The 25673-nt window shown below is 33.2% G+C and overlaps 1 protein-coding gene across 1 annotated transcript in view; it reads left to right on the forward strand.

Moving 5' to 3' along the window:
• LOC108661913 (cytochrome P450 76A2-like) overlaps positions 1–25673 on the forward strand; it is a 51592-nt gene that overhangs the window by 22382 nt on the left and 3537 nt on the right. Inside the window, 1 exon segment of the mRNA XM_088806358.1 lies at positions 4771–4785. Within this exon segment, the coding sequence (XP_088662484.1) occupies positions 4771–4785 (15 nt within the window).

The raw sequence follows: 25673 nt of genomic DNA on the forward strand, positions 1-25673 counted from the left end.
TAGAGTTATTGTTGAAGTATATCATTCAAATATTTAATGACCTTTTCTTTGAGAAAATCTGTTAAGAGTGAGTTTCAATTATTTATTGATTCTTTATTCCTTATTCTGTTTTTTTAACTAATATAAATTAAGTGTTTCATTGTGTTGCTGTTTGATTAGTTTCACAATAAGTATTTTATGATTATTTTTGTGTATTATTTCTTCATTAGTAAATCTTTTTCTCTATGATTTATCTTTTACAATGATCACTGTATATGAAGTTCGTTTTGTAATTAAGTGTTTGTTTTGTTGTTGGCATACAAGTATAGACGTCAAATACTATTTAAATAATAATGATGACTATATACTTTTTTCCATCAATTTTTGTAACATGAGTATCGTATAATTTTTGTTACATATGTTTTGTGTGTTTCATACAAATATCTTGAGAATCATAAATAATGTTAATTAATTTATGTAACAAATATTTAATATATATTGTATATTGTACAAATATAATGTCGAATGAACATGTGAGGAAAAGAGGAAGATATAAAGAAGTTAGTCAATTTGTGAAATTTCCTGTTGGTTCATCAAATAATCTTTTTTATGTACCTTTTGTTGAAAACTCAACTTTGACATTTTCTATGGAAGAATATCCTGTTACAAGTAATAGTCATGTCATAAAAACTGCTAACAGAGTAGGTGGTCAGAATTAGTTAAACAGTAGTAATTCAAGTTATTATCAACATAATACTGAGACATCTTATTTTCATTTTGAAAATCTATATGATGTTTCAATTATTGGTCATGAATCTATACAGTCTTTAGGAACATGTGATTTTTAAATCTATATGATGTACCTATTATGGATGATCAGTTTATGACAAGTGTTTTCTCAAGGAGAATTCGAAAAGCAAAACTTGATGTTCATGGTATATGCATAACTTTAATAATTGTTAGGTCATGGTATACTGTTCATCTACAATTATCCAACCAATTTTTTGTTCAAATATTGTTTATCAATCTATATTTTTTGGTTCTGTGAGAAAGATAAAGGCCATGATAGGATTGTCTCTTTTGGAGTTATACGACATGAACAAATAAATGAAAGGTCAAACCAATTAACGGTTACTGTACATACAAGTAATGTTTGAATTCTAATATGCTCTCTGTACTTTGTAAATGTTAAGTTTGTAGTTTATGTAACATATTATTTACTCTTACTTACATAATAGGAAAATTGTATTCAACATTTAACTTTGGTGGACCAACCTGCTTTTGTCCCTTTTGTGATGCTATAATGTGGTATGAAAAGTTGATACAACTCAAGTAACAACTTTTTGTACATTTACATTATGCTGTCAACAAGGTACAGTTCGATTATCTTCATTTAATCATACACCACATTTCTTAGATGTTTTGCTAGATTACAAAGGAGATAGTAGAAGTACTAAATTTAGAGAAAACATTAGTATTTACAACTCTATGTTTCAATTTACCTCTATCGGTGGTAGAATAGATAATAGCATAAATAGTAGTGTTAGACCATATATATTTAGGATTAATGGGCAAAATCATCATCGTATTGGTTCCTTACTTCCTACAATAGGACACAAACCTAAGTTTGCACAATTATATATATATGATACTGATAACGAGATATCAAATAGAATGTCTATTTTTGCACATGAAAATACCAATAATATGATATATAAGTGTATAGTAGAAGGTTTAATCAAGATACTTGATGAGACTAATGAAATAGTTAAAGTCTTTAGACAAGTATGAGATCGGTCTAAAGAATCTAATAATATTAGAATTCAGCTTAAATTACTCGAAGCACAGAATAACCAAGACAAAACTTATGCCACTCCTACTGGATCAGAACTTGCAAGATTGATTGTTAGAGATACAGGAGCATCTGACAATTATCGTGACATTATAGTTGAGCATCAAACTAATGGACTTAAGTGAATAAGTGAGCTTCATCCTTATTTTATGGCAATGCAGTATCCTATTTTGTTTCCATATGGAGAAGATGGATATAGATTGGATATAAATTATGTTGACTCTCCCGTCAAAAAGAGACTGAAAAGAAAACAGATTTCAATGAAAGAATATTATGCTTATGTTATTCAGCAATGAAGTCCAAACAAAAGTACATTGCTTAGAGGTGGTAGGCTCTTTCAGCAGTTTATTGTTGGCACATTTTGTGCAATAGAAGAAATGAGATTACAGTTTGTTAGAAATAATCAAAAAACTTTAAGGGCTGAGGTATATAAAGGATTGAAAGATGTTGTGTCAAGAGGTGATCTACAATGTAATGCAGTTGGAAAACACGTAATATTACCTACAACGTTTATTGGAAGTGCATGCTACCTATTCCAAAATTATCAAGATGCAATGGCAATTTGTCGACACTATGGCTATCCAGATTTGTTCATAACATTTACCTGCAATGCAAAATGGTCAGAAATCAATGAAGCTTTATGTATGATTGATGGCCAATAGGCACAAGACAGACCTGATATAGTTTCAAGAGTATTCAAATTAAAGCTTCAGTACTTCATGGACGATCTAATTGAAAACAAGCATTTTGGACCAATTTCAGCAAGTAAAATTTTTCTGTATATTGTAGTTTGTTACAATATTGATTTAATTGTCAATGTTTGTTTTTATTTTCAATTATATGATACTTATAATTTTAATGTTTTTCTATCTTTCTGTTTACTTTAATGTTTTGTAGTTACATATACAATTGAATTTCAAAAACGTGGTCTTCCACATGTTCACATACTGCTTTGGCTAGAATCTACTGCAAAGTGTAAGAATGAACAAGATGTGAACAGAATAATATCAGCTGAAATTCCAAACAAAGAACTTTATCCAATCGGGTATGAAGCTGTTTCAAATTTTATGATGCATGAACCATATGGTATGTTCAATCCTTCTTCTCCATGTATGGTTAGAGGTAAATGTTCAAAGTTCTTCCCAAAACAATATTAGTCAGAAACTATACTTAATGAAGATAAGTTTGTTCACTATAGAATAAGATAAATAATTGATAAATCATGTATTGTTGTTAAGAATAATGTCGAATTGGATAACAAATTTGTTGTGGCTCATTATGTTGATTTGGTTGTTAATTATCAGGCTCATATTAATGTAGAACTTTGTAGTAGATCAAAAGCTATTAAATATCTATTCAGATATATTAACAACGGTCCAAACAGAGCTAAGGCAATCATTCTCAATAGTAATTTAAATAGTAGCATAGAACAACAAGAATTACCAAACTGTTTTGATGAAATTAAAGCATACTTGGATTGTAGATACTTATCATCCTATGAATCGTGTTGGAGAATGTTTACATTTGATATACATCATCATTAACTAGCAGTTGAAAAATTAGTGATTCATTTACCAGATCAACAAAATATATGCTTCAATGATACTAATAATTTGTATGGAGTGATCCACTGGCCTGATGTCACAAAAACAATGTTCACAGAATGGATGAAAACAAACCAATTGTGAGACCTTGACCTTTATAGACTCATAGATGGAAGTATACGCGATATCCCTTATCAGGGGTAATTTCGTCATTTCCTTAGCAAACCCATAAAAGTAAGTTTTAAACAATATTATGTCCTAAATAGGCCTAAGGCATAAATGAATGATGAAAATATGGATAAAATGACAAGGAAATAAAAATTTTGATGATTTTCATGGTAGTGGCAAAATGGTCATTTTTCACCTCGGGTCAAAATTTTTAAGTTTTCATGAACCCGAACATTTCTAGACCATTATGGACCTTGTCCTAGTGTCAAAGGAGTAAAGAGATTGCCTAAAAGATTGAAGGAGAATAAACTAATTTGTGAAGGGGCATTTTGGTAATTTAAGTGGAGTGGATAAGCTTGGGCTATAAATATCTCTTTCTTCCAACAACTTCTACATTCTTCAGTAGCTTTTCTTCTTCTTCTTCTTCTTCTTCTTCTTCTTCTTCTTCTTCCATTTCACGTTGCTTCCCAACCTCCATGGAAGCTTGATATAAAGCTCTATAATCTCTCTCAAAATAGTTCCAAATTTTTATGCTTTTGGTGCACCCTTTCATAAACCCTTGTGCTCTTCCACTCTCACTCTTTAAAACCCTTGAAAAACCTTGTTTCCATACTCTCTCTCTAGTTAAGCATTTTAGAGAGAGAAAGAGAAAGCTTATTTAATAGCTTGAAAGTTTTTGGAAAGAATTTCAAGCACAAAGCTACCAAGGTGAATAGTAAATTATAGTTGAAATTTTAGTGTTGAGAATGACTAGAGATTTGATTTATGAATACTTTGTAGTTGAGATTGTTAAATCACTTTAGAGTGATAAGATAGTGAAAATGGATAGCCATTTAAATGGCAATTGAAAGCTAGTTAAGAGATAGCTTTTAGGGTTTATAGTATGTGAATTAACACAATGGTGATGTTAATGTGATGATAGGTTCCAACAAAGCCACACTGTCCCAATTGGACCATTAGTGAAGTTAGAGTTGGTTAAAGGCTCAACAAATACCGGTGAGTGGACTTGCATTTCAAACTTGTTTTGGGGAATGTGAATGATTTTATCCAACTTGTCTTTGAAAATGTGTGCTAGGGAATAAGCCTTGATTAAATGTTTTTGATATTGTGAAATGGAAAACGTGTAGAAGGATGCATCCTTGTGTTTATTATTATGTTGGTATGTATGTATATACCTTTTGAATATGTGCTGTGTATTGATGAATGATGATGGGTGATGATGTTAAGGTGGGTGAGTAGGGAGTGCACACATGATGATGATAGAGTGTGTGAGTAGGGAGTGCACACATGATGATGATGATGATGATGTATGTATATGAAAATGTGTGTGTGATATAAAGTTCATAATATGGTATATGGATGAAATGCATGTGAAATTTTACATGTGAAACTTTGGGAAATTATATGAGTTTCATGTTGTGTTGGTCATGTGAATAGGGTGGTCTTTGCATGAGGAAAAAGGGGATTTTTGCTAGTGCCTTGTTTCTCACTGCAACGAGAAACTCTCGGGTTTGATGGCCTTCACCAGAACTGGTTCTCACTGCAACGAGAAAGTTACTGTAGCTTCTCGCTGTAGTGAGAAACCTTCTGTCCATTTTGCTATCTTGTGGGTTTTTGTCATATTTTTCCATTTCATTTATACCCTAGTGGAACATGGACTTCCAACATGTTTGGGGATTATCTAACTAAGTTTGGAATGAGGAAATTTTGAGAGAAACCCTCATTCGACTAATAACTTGAATTTCTAACTTCGTTGCAGCGAGAATGCCTTCCCGCTGCAGCGAGGACCCGTCGTTTACTTGACTTGATTTGCATGATTGCTATTAAAGTTTTTACTCTCCAAATCCTTTGTTGAGCATGGATTTTTTTTGTAAAGTATTTACTTATGTGGGGTTTACATGAGGGGTTTAATAAGAACTAAAATAAATTGCATTGTTTTGAAAAATAAATGCATTATGATTTTATTAAACATTCTTTATTGTTTACTTGTTCCCTTCCTTGTTCACTCACTGGGTTTATACTCACCATTTTCAACTTCATGTTTTCATATCAAAAGGCAGCTAGTAACTAGGACGAGGTATCCTCGTAGACTTGTATCCATCTTTTGGTAGGTGTTTCGGCATTCAGTAGCTGTACATTCGTCTGAGTCTCTCCGTTGGAAGTTGAGTGTTCTTTTGTTGTGTATAGACAAACCTAATGTAAATTATTTAGATACATGTTGTAAACAATGTATATACACTTGTTTGGTATGCCAGTGTGAGATGGCAATGTTTAATATTATTCTGATTCTAAGTTATGAAATGTGACTTAGCAGTTTATGATGAGATGATGAACATGTCAAATTAATAGGCTTGCTTGGGCTTAATGGACTATGTCCATTGGGCCCATGCGCCTGTCATGGCTCGGAGTTTGGGTTCTTGACACTAGTTGTATGAAGATGCAAGGTAGCTAATCTATGTAGAGTTTCCAACAAAGTGGGTTTGGTCAAAATCTGAAACAGTTTGGAAGAAACGACAAAAAGGAAAATGTATTAGAAGAATTACATATGTTCATCCAACAGCAAGGGAACTTTACTTTCTTCGATTACTATTAAATGTTATCAGAGGTGCAAAAAGTTTTGAAGAACTAAGAACAGTACAAGGCATACTAATTCTACATATCAAACAGCATGTGAAGCAGTAGGACTACTTGGAAATGACCAAGAATGGACAGCAACAATGAAACAAGCTTCAAAATGGGCAACCAGTGAACACTTACGGTAACTTTTTGTTTCGATTGTGATGTCCTGTGAAGTAGCTAATCCTATATTATTTTGGGAAAATACTTGGAAGTACATTAGTGAAGACATAGAATATAAACTGAGACAAGCTTTTGGGATTGCTAAATATCAAGTTCTAGAAAATGACGTGAAGAATTTTACTTTGATAGCTCTAGAAAAAATTTTCAATAAAAATTACAGTTCACTATCAGAATTTAATCTGCCACTCCCAACAGAAGGTTCTTTGTACACATTGCAAAATAGATTAATTCATGAAGAAGTCAATTCCAATTTGGAGGAACTTTTGGAGGAACATTTACAATGTCTGTCAAATCTCAATTCTGAACAATTGAATGTTTACGAGGCTATGAAAAAATCTGTTGAAAACAATGAAGGTCAGATGCTGTTTGTTTATGGACATGGTGGTACAGGAAAAACATATTTATAGAATAAAATAATATCAAGAATTAGATCAACAAGAAAAATAGTTCTTGCTGTAGCTTCATCTGGAATTGCATCTTTACTATTACCAAGAGGAAGAACAACACATTCCGGATTCAAAATTCCATTAAATATTGATGAATGTTCAACATGTCAGATAAAAAGAGGTACACAACTTGCTTCATTAATTGAAAATGCCAGTCTAATTGTTTGTGATGAAGCTCCAATGATTCACAGATTTTGTTTTGAAGCTTTGAATAAAACCTTACAAGATTTACTCACTGATAATTGTCTAGAAACTGAGAATAAGGCATTTAGTGGAAAGACTGTGCTATTAAGAGGAGATTTCAAACAAATATTACTTGTTGTCGAAGTTGGAACAAGATCAGACATTGTAAATGCATCAATAAATCAATCACTATTATGGAAAAATTGTTGTATATATGAATTGAAGACAAACATGAGACTTTTATGGTCTAATTTTGATGAACATATCGGATTTGAAATTTCAAGTTTTTCTCAATGGTTACTGGACATAGGAAACGGAAACATTTCGACCTCTAACTATGAAGATGAAGATGAACCATGTTGGATTCAAATACCAGATGATTTATTGTTACCATCTACTGAAAATTCAATACAAACTATTGTCTCAACTACATATAACTAACTACAAGAAAAGTTTTCAGACTTACACTACCTGAAACAAAGGTCAATTATCATTCCCTACAATGAAATTGTTGATCTTATAGACTCATATGTGCTTAATTTGATTCCAGGTAGATTGAAGTCATATTTCAGCATCGACCAAATATCAAAATTCGCAGACCATTAGATGGAGCATGAACTGTTATCTGGTAGAATTTTTAAACTCACTTAACTTCCCTAGAATTCCTAAACATTAGCTTGATTTAAAGGTAAGTACAGTTGTTATGTTATTGAGAAACATAAATCAAAGTGCTGGACTTTACAACGGAACCAGAATTCTGATTACTCAGCTAGCTCCTAATGTCATAGAAGGCAAATGTAACGACCCCTCCTCGGTAGCTACCGACATCTGAGACCTCCGGGAAAGACCTGCCAAGTCCTGAACAAGCCTTTCTCGAATTACCCGTTAGTTCACTATATACAATCACCATTCCATGTTGGTACTTAAAACATTATTCTATCATATCATGATTTGAACTATAAACATAATAAACAATTCAATCTTTAAACCATTTATTCACAAGTATATACATTGAAATCCATGATCTCCAATTATTTACTTATATCAACATCAATATTCGTTTACAACTTAATAAACAAAGTGCTACGATTTGACCTCTAACAGCGGAGTGACTCAAGATAAAATGCTATGAGTGCCTTTACCTATTTGCGATAGACCGTACACGTCGATGATTACACGCTATGCTGATCCCTATCTGCAAAAAGAGAAAAAGAGGGATGTGAGTCTCACAGACTCAGTGATCATCAGCTCCGTGAGTAGGGCGTAAATGGGAAACAAGCAATAAGGGAGAGATTTTGAATAATAAAGTTTGCCAAATAGATAAAAATATTTAATTCAAACAGAGATTTGTGCCTTATATGTATAAAAGAAAATATCGAGAATCTCTTGTAAGTCATAATCAACCATAATGTATGTCAAATCAAATAAGTTAACTTTTGTGCAGCAAAAAGGTTAACAACCATTTTCAAACTAAATCAGTAAAATATCATTTTAAACCTCATGTTCATAAAAGATCTCTGCAGTCGAAATTGTCTCATGTAATACTCAACTTAAATCAATAAAGATGGACAAGCTCCCACGAAACCAAATAGTAACCAGGTTTATACACAGTTCGCAAATTGCCTCGTATGGGAGGGTAAAATTCATATAACAGTAAAACCAAGGGGAGCTGCAAGAAACCGCATAATTTCGTTTTCACAATGCAAGAAATAAGAGTCTGAAAACCCAAAGAGATTTTTGTCTCGAGTAGGAAATCAAATAAAATCCATGATCCCGCTACCACGTAATAACCTTCGGGAGCCTCTCTCCACCAGATCCCACATTCCATGGTAATCTCAACAATGTTGGCCGACATCGGAGAATCAAGCGGTCACAACCACGAAATCATCTAGTGGCCTAGCCATGCATACATATATCACAGGCCATGGTCCCCGTCATGCCTAACAGCCCGTCGGTGACCTAAAGGTTCTCTAGCTAGAGCTCACTCGTGCACGAGGGTCACACTTAACCGAAGTGACAGTCGGCCTACTCTTGAATCTCTCAGTTTATAAAACCATTTTAAAAATCACTTTATATCCTTGAACTCTCGTTTCAAAATTATTTACAAAGCATTCAACATAGGGTATGATAAAATCTATCATTTCCTCAAAATATATTTATGCATGAATTTTAAAACAATAATTCGCATGGTGAATAAGCAATATAACCATGAATGCACACTGCATAAATATAAGGCACAGATTTTGAGGCAAAACAGTGTGAAGGGCTTGTTTTTCGATTTTCAAAACACTTTACATATAATTTATACATATATATTCAAAATGATTTCTAAACATAATTTGCAACCATAATTTCCTAAGATTGTTACTAGCACATGCTATCCATAATTTTCGCGTTTAAAATAAATCATACGTATAGGTATATATTTACGAAAATTTTAAAATTGACACCTCCTACTCATCTTACAATAGCGAGATATTACAACGCTATTTCTACTTGCTGGCCGCTCGTTACTTCCTCCGGCACACCACTATAGTGCACTATATTTATTTTAACACTTCCAAATTGGGCTAAGTTGGCCCAAGTTTCCATCTTTATTTTCTCTTTTGGACTTTTCTTTCCTTGTTGCCACTAGGCCCTTCTCATGGGCTCTTTCCATTTCTCCTTATTGGGTTATGCCCATTCCCTTTTTTTTTTCTCTCTTCTGCTCCTCTTCCCCGTCGGTCAGCAGCACTTTCCTTTTCTTTTTTTTTTTCCTTTCTTCTCCCTTCTTTCTCTCTCATAGTCGACAACACCCCCAAAAACCCAACTTCCTCTCTTTTCCTTCCTCCAAATTCCAGTAGCCAACACCCTTGTTTTCCCCTCTCAAAATCAGCTGCACAGCTCTTTCTTTCCTCTCTCAAAATCAGCTTCTTCCTCTCTTTTCTTTTTGCTCCATAAATGGCTTCCTTTTTTCCCTCTTTCACCGTCGGTCACCTTTCTTTCCTTCTTCTTCTTTGGCCGGCCACTCTCTAGATTTTTCCTTCCCTTTTCTCTCTCCTTTTCATCTCTTTTATTTCTCTTTCCTTTCCTTCTTTTTCTCATCCTTTGCCGACCCCATCATCATCATCATTTCTTCTCTTTCTTTTTCCTTCACTCCATGTGGCTGGCCCCTACCCATTCAACACAAAAATATTAGTGTAGCTTCTTATTTGACCACATGGGCGGCTGCCCATGTTGGTCTTTCCCTTTTTATTTTTTTACAATTACATATATACATTTTTATATTCATTTACTATTATTATTATTTATTTTATTTACTCAAAATAATAAAATTTACATACAAATTCTCAACTTCTTTGTATTTGCTACACAATCCTCAAGTTTTCGTATTTTAAAATTGGTCCTTCAACACATGTAAAAATTTTAATTTCTTTCTATCTTCTCTTACACGTGTACAACCAAAATATCGAAACGCGGTATCACCGTAATATTTAAATATTGACTTACCCGCGTTAGCTCTATTTAATAAAATCACGCGATTTCACTTACATCATTTATCTCTAAAATTCATTCGTACTTCTTCTCCCCTACTTAAATTAGTCATAGAACCTTCTTTCATGACTAATTTCAATAATCAATAAAATATTAATATTTTAATATTATTTATTTATAAGATAAAATAATATTTTATTTCAAAATGTTCTTCTCACACGTACCCATTTTTCGACCCTTAATTTATATCAAGTGACTCTTCGTTTTATCGATAGGGTCTTATTGACGGCTAAACAAGGGTATGAGGTATTACAATCTGTGAGACCTCAATCCCTATAGGCTCATAATTAAGCATAAATGTAATAACACGGGCCAGGGTAGTTTTGTCATTTTTTCTAAAAAGCTCCCAAAAGAAGGTTTTATGGTATTTTAAGGTCTAAATAAGCATAATAAGATATTTTGGGTGCCAATGAGACAAGATGAGGCAAGAGAAAATTTTTGAAATAAAATAATATTTTATTCAGTGTCAAAAATTTCCATGAAGAATGAGTATATGGTCAATCTAAGTGGGGGAGAAGAAGAATGAAAGAATTTTGGAGAAAAACGACGTTAATAGGGCCGCATGTATTTATTAAGTAAAGATAGCGCGGGTAAATAAATATTTTAAATATTATGGAGATATCACGTTGGAGTACAAACTTCATACTTTGTTTGTATATGTGTAGAAGAAGGTAATAGAAGGAAATTGGAGTTAAATGAGTGTTGGAATGACTAAATTAAAATGGAAGGAAATAATAGGGGCAAAATAGTCATTTTGCATATCAAGTCAAAATTTTAAGTTTTCGTAAACCCAAGTAGTTTAGACCATTGTGGACCTTGTCCCTGTGTCAAAAGAATAAAAAGATTGCACAAAGGATTGGAGAAGAACAAGTTAACTTGCTAAAGGGTATTTTTGTAATTTTAAAGGGAATTGGATAAGTTTAGCTATAAATATCATCTTCTTCCAGCAGCTTCTTGAACTTCCAGCAGCTCATCTTCTTCTTCTCCTCCCATCTCACGTTGGTTTCTCTTCCATGGAAGCATAGTATGAAAACTTCCTAACTTTCTCTCTCTAGCTCCAATTTTCATGCTTTTGGTGCACCCTTTCATAAATCCTTATGCTCTTCCACTCTCTCTTTAAAACCCTTGAAAAATCTTGTTTCCATACTTTCTCTCACTAGTTAGGTGTTTAGAGAGAGAAAGAAAGAAAAAAGCCTTATAATAGCTTGGGAATTGTTGGAAAGAAATTCAAAGTTACTAAACTATCAAGGTGAGTAGAAAATTAGCATTGGGTTTTAAGTGCTGATAATGTTTAGTGATTGAATTGTGGGTTTATTGTTGAGATTGTGTATTGACTCTATTGTGACTAGGATAGTGGGAATAGATAGCTATTTAAAATGGCGATTGAAAGCTAGCTAAGGGGTAGCTTTTAGTGTTTATAAGTATGAATTGACATTATGGTGATGTTAATTTGATGATGGGTTCCAACAAAGCCCCATTATCCCAATTGGATCATTAGGGAGGTTAGAGTTGGCTAAAGGCTCAATTACTACTGGTGAGTGAACTGCATCTCAAAATCATTTTGGGATCGTGACTGTTTTGTACAAAGAACTTAAATGATTTTATATAACTTTTTCTTAAAACAAGTGCCTTGGGAACAAGCTTTTGCTAAATGGTTTTAAGTTGTGAAATGTGGTTGTTATGGATTCATGCACTATTTCATTATGATGATATATATATATATATATATATATATATATATATATATATATATATATATATATGTATATTGTGCAAGATAATTGACATTGTGTATGATGACTATAACCGTGTGTGTGCACGATGTGGGGGGATGCACATGCCAGTGATGATGGTGGTGTGGGAGATGGATAATGATAGTGCCCGTGTGCACGATGTGGGGGGATGTACACGATGGCACTGATTGTGCACGATGTGGGGGAATGCACATGATGGCACCGGCTATGTGCACGATGTGGGGGGATGTACATGAGCCGGGTGTGATTATACTGATATTGGTGTTTATCTATGCATTTATATATATACATCTATGTTTATGAAATCAAAGTTCATGAGTATGGTATATGGTTTTTCATATGTGAATCTTGCATGTTGAACATTGAAAGTTACTAAGTATTGTCAAATTGGTGTTCATTGCAATAAGGAATTTGGCTACAGCGAAATGGATTTTTCCTGCCCTCAGAAATTTTCGGTGGTGGTATAGTACAGTGATTTTGACCACTTTTCGATTAGAACTCGAAAAAGTGGTAAACAGTAAAGTCGTAGCCCTGCCTCTTAGATTTCTAATGACCTAACAATCATGTCAATTGAACCCATGTAGTGGAAGATATACTTGAAAAACCGAACCATATACAAACCAAGAATGCCTTTTTCTGTAGTGAGAAATGTGTTGTCACGTTGCTACCTTGCCCGGGTTCTGATATAATTTCCCCCACTCCCTTATCTTCATGATTGAGCATGGGTCTTTGCAATACTAAGAGTCCACTGATCAATGTCCAAAACAAAGGGGTTTGGGAAAGAAATTATACCAAATTGCATTGTTTTCAAAACAAGTGCATCACGATTTCTAAATTCTTCCTTATCAATTGCTTGTTCCCTTCCTTGTTCACTCACTGAATTTATACTCACCGTTTTCAACTTCATATTTTCAGATTACGAGGCAGTTGGTAACTAGGTCGAGGTGCCTTTGTAGACTCGACTATTGGTAGGTGTCTCGGCATTCAGTAGCTGTATGTTCGTCAAGTTTTTTCGCTGGACATCGAGTCTCCTTTTGATATGTATAGACAAATTTGATGTTAATTATTAGAATACATACTGTAGACAATGTATGTATATTTTAAATGAGTAGCACAAGTATGAGTTGGCAATGTCCATCACCATTTTCATCCAAAGTTATAAAATGTGACTTAGCAATATTTGATGGAGTAATGAGCAGGATAAATAGTAGGCTTGCTTGGGCTTAGTGGACTACGTCCATTGGGCCCATGCGCCGGTCATGGCCCGAAATGTGGGTCATGACATAATCTCCCCCACTTAAAACGAATTTGTCCTCGAATTCAAATCAACGTACGGTGAATAATCAAAATTCTAAAATTCTTCTACATCACCTTCGTCGGACATTCTTAATATAGGATCTTGATCTTATGAATTATATCACTTTCCAATCTTTATAGAAAACTTGACAATGTCATATTACATTTAATGATAAGTACCACACTTCTTGAATTAAATCAATATTATTCTTCATCTCATAAAGAGAAATTAAAAATATCAATAATCCTAGTCACATCTCAATCAAAACATTCTTAAATCATCAATTATGCATGTTTACATAACCATCCACAATTCCTCTACCTTGATCTTTTATCAAATCTTCCGATATTCAAACATTTATCCAACCATTGACTACGGTTTTAACTTGTTAACCAATCTTTATTTTTGTTTACATACTTCCATACCATTTCCATTCGAGCTTTTCATAATACGTAAGGATCAAGACATACTTTATTTATTTTAGATATATTTAACATCATAGATTATTCAAATCTAATAACCATTAATAACCATATTCCCAAAAACAAAACTTCAGTGCTTTCATGATCAAGTGCTCACCAGATAATTTCAACTTAAACCACAAGGCATTTCAATAATTAATGATATTCTTGTATATATCTTTATAGTCTTAATCAATCTCTTTAATCAATAGCTCAACCACTTAAAAATTAAGTTGCTCAAAATTTTCCTTTAAAGTTCTTTTCCAAGTCTCATCTTGATTACTAATCATCTCTATATCTCCAATGTCATAGTTAATTTGTTAGTCATTAGCCACATACAACATATCTAACTTGAAATTCCTCAAATTTACTCCAAATTCCAAATCTCATGGCCTCATTAGTTTATCAATCTGAATATGAAATTAAACATTTATCTTCCCTTAAATGCACCTTAAAATCAAGGAATCATTTACTGAGACCTTTCCAAAATTAACTTCTTTTAATCTTATTGCCTTAAAAATTAAATCCATAATCATTCATTCTCAATCATGGGCTTTATGTCAAACAATCAGATTGTTAAACTTTTCTACCTAAATTCAAATGCACAACTCTCATGCATAAGTTATAAATTTTTTTTTCCAGATCTTCATATATGACAACTATATATTGGAATTATACCAAAACTAATACATTGTTTTCCATTGCCCCTTAAGACATTAAATTCATAGCATACTTCTCTATTTGTGTACTTCATAATAGCCTAACGAATTCTAGCTTACAATTAAGCTAGTTCATATGCCAAGTCCCTCAGGCTATATCCATAATTATTTCCAAAATTTTCAACTTCAAGTAGTCTTAGCTATAACCAGTTCAATAAACCACTTGTATTACTAAAATAACCATCAAATCAAGTTTGAAATCATCTCTACTCACGTTTAATCAAATTATGCTCACCATCATGTGATGATTACACAAAGCCAATTTCGATGTTTTATTTCCATGCAAAAATCAATCGTTAATTGGCACCATCCCTGGACACCACGTGTCATAAAATTAACTTCACTTAACCAAAATTCATATTCTAATATCATGCCTACCCTTATCAGACACTTGACCTTGATAATTAATCAAATAAATTGAAACTAGTGGTGGAGGCACATTTCACAATTTATGCCTTGCTTCTACAAGCATATAGAGACCACAACTTCAGCAGATCTAGATATCGACAAGATAATCATTACCTCAAACCAACATTTCTAGGCATCCTTGTATATTTGCAATACATCTTCATACTTATGTGACATATCAGTCACAAGCCCCAACTTGGTTATATAGCCTTTTGCTCCTTGAGCTTTAATGTTTCTTCATTGCGAAAAATCTCTCGAACTATGTCATCAGGGTGTTCACAGAGTGAATACAAGCCCATAACTTATAGTTTAATGCCTAAAGTAGTGAACACAATCTCATCATTAAAGTTCTACTCTTACCTACCAATCGTAACTCCCTCTGCTCATTTACTTACACATTGCTTAATTGCTCACCAGCCACTCATGACCATCCAAATTCGACCTCTTATAAATAGTCAAATTAGTGCATTCTCACACTTTTCCATACATTTTGAAAACACTTAAGCACTTCCTTTAATACAATTTCATTGAAGATTTAAACAATCAAAGGCTTATCTCCAAAGCCTTCCATAACCTTAACATTTCAACGTATGCTTATTAATATTCTAGCTCATTAGTTCCCAATGGACATTATTTTAAGATCTCCCAAAGTGTCCGTGTTCTTAATCTGAATCATATAGAACTCACTTAGTATGATTACATTGATTATCCTTAAGCTTCTTATGCACGACGTAACAACACCCATATTTATCCCATTATTCATCTCACTTTTCATTCACTCTTTCCTTAGCTTTTTAACAAGGCTTAATCTCTCGTCTCCCTTAATTCTTAGGACTTGGCTTTAGTTTGCGTAATGTTTATCTTAATATTTTGCATAGCAATTTAGAAACTTCTCTATTCATTTGTATAAAGACTTTTCAGGACCTTAAAACTCAAATTAACGAAACTTAACATCAAGTCCAATGACCATAATTCAGCTTGTAAGTTTAATTTCATGCTTTTTCACCTTTTATTCATGCATCCTAGACATAAAGTGTTCCTAGCACCGTGGCACGATAGCTGTTGGAGTTTACTTGATCAACGCTATTCGTCTAAATTTAAGGTTACTACATTAATCATCCTCAACCGTTTGGTTTTCCTCCAGGCTTACGTCACAATTTCCATAACCATTTATATTCTCTTATGCTTATCACATATAATAGGCAAAGCCAATATTTTCAAATTCATCTCATCCTATAACACTTGTCAACAATCAATAAATACCCTTTAGGATACTCTTTCCATATTGTATAGTGACTCCACCATATGCGTATCACACCACACACATAATTATTCGTTGTTTCTAGTGTTTCACAATTCCTTAGCATTCACAACTAATTATCTTTCTTATCTTATAACTCAAATAGTTTAACCACTCCAACTTAGTATCATCATGAATTTTGTCTATCTTGATCATCCTACTTATGTTCACATTATTACTTTGAAATTCTAGAATTTAGTCTTCTCCCATTTTCATAATTATTTCCAATAATGTATATCATGTCAATTAGTATCTTATAGTACCATCTATGCAACCCATCAAGCACATTGTGTTCCAAACTCAAATCGCTAAGAATAATTCTTTACTCCCACCGATGACATGAGTAACTCCACATATATATAAATACATCTATTTAAAGGTCAACATCCATTACCACGGGTAAGAACCCCTTCTTATTTTTCTCAATTTCAACATATCTACCCCACATTTCACCCTTTGTGGTATGCGTCGATTACCCTTTGGGCATGTTGTACTACTAGCATTCATATACCTTTACCGTAGCATTTAGTATAAATTTGTTTAAGCAATGATCTCCAAATTTATTCTTAGTTACGTATATCTCAAATTGTACACCACTTATCGTCGAGATCTTGACTTTACTCTTCAGTTCTTAATCAATTACATTTATAAAGTGAATAATTTACTTAATTATTGCATCTTGCCTTTGCGGTCATAAGATCAAAGTTTCTTAAACTTAGGGTATAGAAACTCTCTTACCTTTGGAGAAATTAAATTCTAGTCTAATCATTTGCATCGTTAATTACATAGTGAACCAAATAGATTTTTAAATTGATCTTTAAAATAATTTGTATATCAAGCTCAAATATAAATCTCCATATGGTAGTTAGACTAGAGTCAACATTTTTAGGTCATTTAGCTTCAAGCTACCAAATACATAACTAGTCCTTTAATCCTTTGGCTTCATGTGAAGCATAACAAAATTTAAGCTCATCCTTAGTGAAGACTTGTTTACTAACCTTTTACTTCTTGACCACACATCAATTATAATAGTCACTGATTTTCACCTTTGAGCTAATTCATGCACTTATAACTATAACCCAGAATAGTCCAAATCAAACCTTAGGATCTCACCGTCACTTAATTTAATTCAAAACTAGCTCCATCTAAGCTGCTACACACATATTTAGCACATATCCGCATATAAAATATTTTGGAAGTTCGACATCATTTATATATGGGTAGAGCAAGCTTAATCAACCTAGTGCACTTGCCTCCATGCACGTGAGTATCAGTTTACACCTCCCTTAATACTTAGATGTACAAGCTTCAAGTGAATCTCAATGATCATTATTTATTCCAATCAATTTATGCCTCCTATTACCATTATTGTATGTTCTCCTTTATATTAACCTCAAATACCATCCATAGTCATCAAATTTTCTTCCCTTTGACAATTATGGCTCAAATTTTAACTCCACCAAATGAATAAATTATTACGAACCTATTTGTCACGACCCGAAACCTCCCTCAGGCCCATGACAATCGCCGCGACGTCCCGATTGACACTCATTATCCGGAATGCCAACCGGAACCCCGCAAGGCTTACATATCAGTTTATTTCCTTTCTTGTGAGCAATCATTGTTAGATATCGAGTCTTTAGAGAATATATACTATTTTAGATCAAAAACAATCAAAATAAAATTTTCGCCACATAGGGGTATTTTGGTCATTTTTTTCTCAAAAATTTCAAAATTGGCTAAAACGTAATATACAAGTACAAAATACATAATTCATATTCAAAATGAGTTTAAAAGTCTAAAATCTTCATTTAAAACGAAATTACGATTATTTGAATAAAATAAGAAAATAAAAGAAATATTAAGGGAAATATTCTATTTTCTTATAAAACAATATTTATAGAGTTATACGTGAATAATTTTTATAGCGTAAAAGCTAAATAAATTTATACATACTGAAATACAGTAAGCCAAAATATTTAATTTAATTTACAATAACAAGAGGGCCCCCGAATAAACAAAAGTAAAGAGGACTGTGAACCTACGATTTGGAAAATGCAGATCCAATGGTAGTCCTCGATGAGATCAGCTATCTACAGTCTATACTGAACCTGAAATGGGTGGAAAGGAGTTGGGTGAGATTTTGCAATCCCAATGAGTAAACAGACATTATCATAAATATCTAAAGGCGAGTAAAATGGAGGCAAGTTTAAACAATAAATTTCAACCCATTTCATAATGTTTTCAATTTATTTCTTAAACCATAAAATATTTGTAATTTACCAAAACAATTGTTAAGGCTTATGTCTTTTATAAAAACAAGGCTCAAGCCAAAACTAATCCTCGGGGATACCTTGGCCGAGGCATCTAACCGAGTCCGCCAAGGGTGTTAAAATATTCACACGTGAAACACATTTTTATTTTTAAAACCAGCCGTTCCTTGGCGTTGGCCGAGTTACACATTCACGTGGGGGTTCGACGTGAAGTGAACTCTAATACTACCCCAGGAGTTACCCTCCTCGCCTCTACAACCGGAGTAACTATATAACTGGGTTTACCGTGCCCCTCTAATAGGCAGTCCACGGAAACCCGTCACTGCAGTGACTAACCCACCAATTTTAATAAAATTTCGACAGTATAACGTGGCTTTTATTTATTTATCCAGCCTGCATAGTAAAACAACTTACATAAATTTCCCAATGCATTCACAAAATATAGCCACATATACTCATTTCGCATAAGCCATTCCTAGGAAAATATATATTTTTCAAGTCAATTTGTAGCCTCCAATTACTCAATTTCATAATCAATACAATATATTTTTATTTGTCACATTTATTCCTAAAACATCAAAAATCCCGTTTTAATCTCGTTCTCATTTCATAAAATACATAAAGGGCATTTAAAATAAATTCTAGATAATTTACAATAATAATAAGTTTACTCACCGTTTGTACAAAATAAAAGCTTTCTAAGCGCCCCGATCACTACTCGTCGGGTACGACTTCTTTGCCTTTTCCGGAAGCCTCTCCTCCTAGACACATTACAAAAATTTACACAATTCATCACATTGATGCTAAATCACTATATAATTAATTTAAATCCTATACTAATGCATGGTATGAAATGCAATAGCCTAAAACGACTTAAATGCGGTATTAACCTATTTTTGGCACTTTGCCCGATAAATTGCTAACGCGCTCCATTTTAGCTCTAAATCATCCCATTCTCTCTCCAACATTTCTAACCATTAAATATCAGCCAATAACCTTCTAAAAACAACAAAAATCAGCTCACTCCCTTCCTTGGAAAATTCGGCCAAAAATGGGACATTAACTCGGTAAATTTTCTACTTTGTTTTTCTATCACGTTTAATCGTTTTTCATCATTTTCTCTTCATTTCCCTTAGAATAAAATCAATTCATCATCATTGTACAGCATTGAGCATCCAGCCAACAGTGGGTATTGTGAAAATTTAATGATTTCTTGCCCAATTTAATTTCTAAACACATTTAACTAACTAAAACTATCAATTTAACTAAAAATCAAAACCTAAAAATTTCAATTTCTCTCTCCTAGAATTTCGTCCAGCCCTTGATATCACTTTTTGATCTCTCTCCTCAAGCATGCTAAATGGAAATAAAGGCATAGGAAAGGTAGGAATCAAGCTAAAATCGAAAAATCTTACCGTTAGACGCGTAAACGGTCGAAAACCGCGAATTTCTCTTTGAATTTTCTTGTTTCTCTTTGGTTTTTCTTTTCTTCTTCCTTTCCTCTCTATTTCCTCTCTTTTCTTCCTTATGGCCGGCCAGCACTCAAAATTTGGGTTTAAATGGCTGACTTTTCATTAAAATAATATTATTTCATTAAAAAAATGCCATGTGTCACTTTCCCATTGGCCCATTTTTAAAATTTCATCCATTTGTTTCCAAATTTTCACCATACACTTGTCTCATATATTCATAGCTTAGATAAAATTCTCAGACTCATCCAAAGTCTCGGTGGAGTAATTTTTACAATTTACACTTTTGCCCCCGTAAAAGTCAAAAATTACATTTTTGCCCCAAAAATTGAAAAATTTTCCATAGACATATTTTTCACCCCTTATACTCATACCATTCTCCAATTTGTCAAATTTGATCTAAATTCTCTCAAAATCTCAAATTTTGTCCGTGGGTGGCAAAATTACGATTTTGCCCCTACACTCCAAAAATCACCAGAATTAAACTTTTTCACTTCCTATCATTAAATTATACTCCAAATAGTTAATCTTGGTCAAAAATTTCACTCCATGATCAAATTATTATCTTAGGTGGCAAAATGACGATTTTACTCTTGAATATCAAAATTTCTAATTTTACCCCAAATGAACCCTCGAACTCCGAACAATCATTTTTAGTCATTCCTGGACTATAAAATATTAAATTTCATCCTACAATTCCTATTTGAACTAGTTCGAGGTTAAATCAATTTAAGTGTACCGTTAGGTACAATATTAGGTTTCGTCTATTCTTAGGTGCTTTTTCTAGCGTAATAACATGCTACTCAATGCATGTATGTCATGACATGTATTTATAGGGTTGGGTTTTACACTATTAGTCAAACTTTATTCTCCTCCACTCTTAGTCGAAAGGGTATTTCATTACATCCACCTTTCATTAGGAATATTTGCTTAAAATCTTTGTAACAGTAGCTCGTGTCTCAAGTGGCATCTCAAACCCGGACATCGAAAGTCAATTCTCGTTATTTAATATCACTTATGACTACACAAGGTCGTTTGCTAAGATAAAGAGTCTACGCAGCCTCTTGCCTATAATCGGTGCTGCAGTCACTGACTATAAACAAGACTCTACGTCGACCCCACTACTTCGCTGTTTGACACAAGAATATCCTAGGACTTGACTAAACCTAGGGCTTAGATACCAACTTTGTAATGACCCCTCCTCGGTCACTACAATTCAATGTTGTAATGACCCGCCAAGTTCTGAACAAGCCTTTCTTGAATTACTCGTTAGTTCACTATATGCAATCACCATTCCATGTTGGTACTTAAAACATTATTCTATCATATCATGATTTGAACTATAAACATAATAAACAATTCAATCTTTAAACCATTTATTGACAAGTGTATACATTGAAATCCATGATCTCCAATTATTTACTTATATAAACGTCAATATTCGTTTACAACTTAATAAACAAAGTGCTACGATTCGACCTCTAACAGCGAAGCGACTCGGGATAAAATGCTATGAGATGCCTTTACCTATTTGCGATAGACCGTACACGTCGATGATTACACGTTATGCTGACCTCTATCTGCAAAAAAGGCAAAATAGGGGTGTGAGTCTCACAGACTCAATGATCATCGACTCCGTAAGTAGGGCATAAATGGGAAACAAGCAATAAGGTAGAGATTTTGAATAATAAAACTTACCAGAATAGATAAAAATATTTAATTCAAATGTATAAAAGAAAATATCGAGAATCTCTTGTAAGTCATAATCAACCATAATGTATGTCAAATCAAATAAGTTAACTTTTGTGCAGCGAAAAGGTTAACAACCATTTTCAAACTAAATCAGTAAAATATCATTTTAAACCTCGTGTTCGTAAAAGATCTCTACAATCGAAATTGTCTCATGTAATACTCAAATTAAATCAATAAAGATGGGCAAGCTCCCGTGAAACCAAATAGTAACCAAGTTTATACACAGTTCGCAAATCGCCTTGCACACGAGGGTAAAATTCATATAAAAGTAAAACCAGGGGGAGCTGTAGGAAACCACATAATTTCGTTTTCACCATGCAAGAAATAAGAGTCTAAAAACCCAAAGAGATTTTTGTTTTGAGTAGGAAATTAAATAAAATCCGTGGTCCCGCTACCACGTAATAACCTCCGAGAGCCTCACTCCACCGGATCCCACATGTCATGGCAATCTCAACAATGTTAGCCGACATCGGAGAATCAAGCGGTCCCAACCGCGAAATCATCTGGTGGCCTAGCCACGCATACATACATCACAGGCCATGGTCCCCGCCACACCTAACCGCCCGTTGGTGATCCAAAGGTTCTCTAGTTAGAGCTCACTCTTGCACGAGGGTCACACTTAACCAAAGTGATAGCAGGCCTATTCTCGAATCTCTCGGTTTATAAAACCATTTTAAAAATCACTTTATGTCCTTGAACTCTCGTTTCAAAATTATTTCCTAAACATTCAACATAGGGTATGATAAAATTTATCATTTCCTCAAAATATATTTATACATGAATTTTAAAACAATAATTCGCATGGTGAATAAGTAATATAACCATGAGTGCACACTGCACAAATATAAGGCACAGATTTTGAGGCAAAACAGTGTGAAGGGCTTGTTTCCCAATTTTCAAAACACTTTACATATAATTTATACATATATATTCAAAATGATTTCTAAACATAATTTGCAACACAATTTCCTAAGATTACTACCAGCACATGCTATCCATAATTTTTACTTTTAAAATAAATCATACGTATAGATATATTTACGAAAATTTTAAAATTGACACCCCCTACTCACCTTACAATAACGGGATATCACATCGCTATTTTTACTTACTGGCTGCTCATTACTTCCTCCAGCACGCCACTATAGTGCACTATCTTTATTTTAACACTTCCAAATTGGGCTAAGTTGGCCCAAGTTTCCATCTTTATTTTCTCTTTTAGACTTTTCTTTCCTTGTTACCATTAGGCTCTTCTCATGGGCTCTTTCCATTTCTCCTTATTGGGCTTTGCCCACTCCCCTTTTTTCTTTTTTTCCATTTTTTTCTCTCTTTTTTGCTTCACTTCCCCGCCGGTCGGCAACACCTTCCTTTTCTCTTTTTTTTTTCCTTTATTCTCCCTTCTTTCTCTCTCACAGTTGGCAGTACCCTCAAACTCAACTTCCTCTCTTTTCCTTCCTCCAAATTCTAGCAGCCAACACCCTTGTTTTCCCCTCTCAAAATCAGCTACACAGCTCTTTCTTTCCTCTCTCAAAATCAGCTTCTTCTTCCCTTTTATTTTTGCTCCATAAATGGCTTCCTCCTTTCCCTCTTTCACTGTCGGTCACCTTTCTTTCCTTCTTCTTCTTTCTTTTCTACTTCTTCTTTCTTTTCTTTTTCTTCTTTGGTCGGCCACTCTCTAGATTTTTCCTTCCATTTTCTCTCTCCTTTTCATCTCTTTTATTTCTGTTTCCTTTCCTTCTTCTTCTCATCCTTTGCCGACCCCATCATCATCATCATTTCTTCTCTTTCTTTTTCCTTCACTCCATGTGGCCGGCCCCTACCCATTCAACACAAAAATATTAGTTTAGCTTCTTATTTGACCACATGGGCGGCTGCCCATGTTGGTCTTTCCCTTTTTTTTTTTTACAATTATATATACATTTTTATATTCATTTACTATTATTATTATTATTTATTTTATTTCCTCAAAATAATAAAATTTACATACAAATTCTCAACTTCCTTGTATTTGCTACATAATCCTCAAGTTCATTCATACTTATGTCATTTATCTCCAAAATTCATTCGTACTTCTTCTCCCCCACTTAAATTAGTCATAGAACCTTCTTTCATGACTAATTTCGACAATCAATAAAACATTAATATTTTAATATTATTTATTTATAAAATAAAATAATATCTTATTTCAAAATGTTCTTTTCACTCGTACCCGTTTTTCAACCCTTAATTTACATCAAGTGACTCTTCGTTTTATCGATAGGGTCTTATTGACGGCTAAACGAGGGTACGGAGTGTTACAGCAAAGTAATGTCAGGATCTTTTGCAGGCAACATAATGTTTATACCAAGGATAGTAATAACAATTAGACAAGAAAAATGGCCTTTTGTATTCCGAAGAAAACAATTTCTAGTTATATTATAGCATGACAATAAATAAAAGTCAAGGACAAACTCTTGATACTATAGGTTTGTACTTACCAAAACCTGTTTTTACACATGATCAATTGTATGTAGCATTATCAAGAGTTACATCACGAAAAAGGTTGAAAATCTTGATTGTGAATGAAGACAAAAAACAATCAAATCAAACAAAAAAATAGTCTACCGAGAAATTTTTGATAACTACAACCAGGTCATCACAATTTTCTCCTCTCCTTAAGACAGTTCTCTATGTTTTCTTTCCTATGTTATACTTCATTGATTACAGATTGATTCTTTTTTACATTTATAGTATCTTATTTTCTGTACTATTTCCTGTACAAATTGTTGATTTCATTAACATCTTTTTGTTTATTATGCTTGAATATTATTTTTCATTTTAAGTATAAAATAAATTCTTATATTTCATACTCCTACAACCTAATGTCTATAACTGCCAACTCCATTGGTTATAATCTTTACCAATTATGATTACTGCTTCAATTGAAAAATAATTATCTTTTTCCATTATGCTTTTGCAGGAAGAAAAGGATCATGAATATCTTACTGATTTACAATTGTTCAAACCACCAACACTAATCAAAGTCAAGATTCTTAGGATTTGGAAATCTATAACTCTTGACAATCCAGAAAATCTACTCAGTCTTGACTTTTTAATTGATGATGTAAAGGTAAATTTCACAACACCATCTTCTCTGCTTGATTGTAAACTACAATATATCAAATAGTAAAACAAGTTTTAAACTTAATCATTATTCCTGCTGACAGAAAAATGTTATGCAAGCGATGATTAGAGGTTTTGATGCACCTCTGTTTATACCAATCCTGAAAGAAGGTGCTGTCTATATCATTGATAACTATCGAGTTATGAAATCAAAGCACAACTTCAATGTTCTTCCTGAAGATTTGATGATAGTTCTATCAAGAATGTCAAAAGTCAAAGAAATTGCTGAAGATAACACTCAATATCCAGACTACCATTTCAACTTTATTCACTTCAAAGATCTTCCTGATAAGATATATCAAAAAAAAAATCTTGACAGGTAACCTTAAAAATACACTTCAAAATCATAGTTTATTTTACAACAACTTTTCTCACTTTTTCCTAATTGTTTTTACATCAAATAACAACAGATGTTATTGGCATTGTCACAACAATAACACCTGTAACAAAAGTGCAACTAAACAATAGAGATGTTCTTGTTCAAAAACGAGATATCTACATTCAAAGTGCAAGGTAAATTAAAAATAATATTAACTTTCAAATTTCCAAAATTATACTACAACAATTTTATAA

Source organism: Theobroma cacao, chromosome 5 (genome assembly GCF_053813885.1).
Source record: "Theobroma cacao isolate CCN51 chromosome 5, ASM5381388v1, whole genome shotgun sequence".
In the NCBI taxonomy this organism is placed as follows: domain Eukaryota; kingdom Viridiplantae; phylum Streptophyta; class Magnoliopsida; order Malvales; family Malvaceae; genus Theobroma; species Theobroma cacao.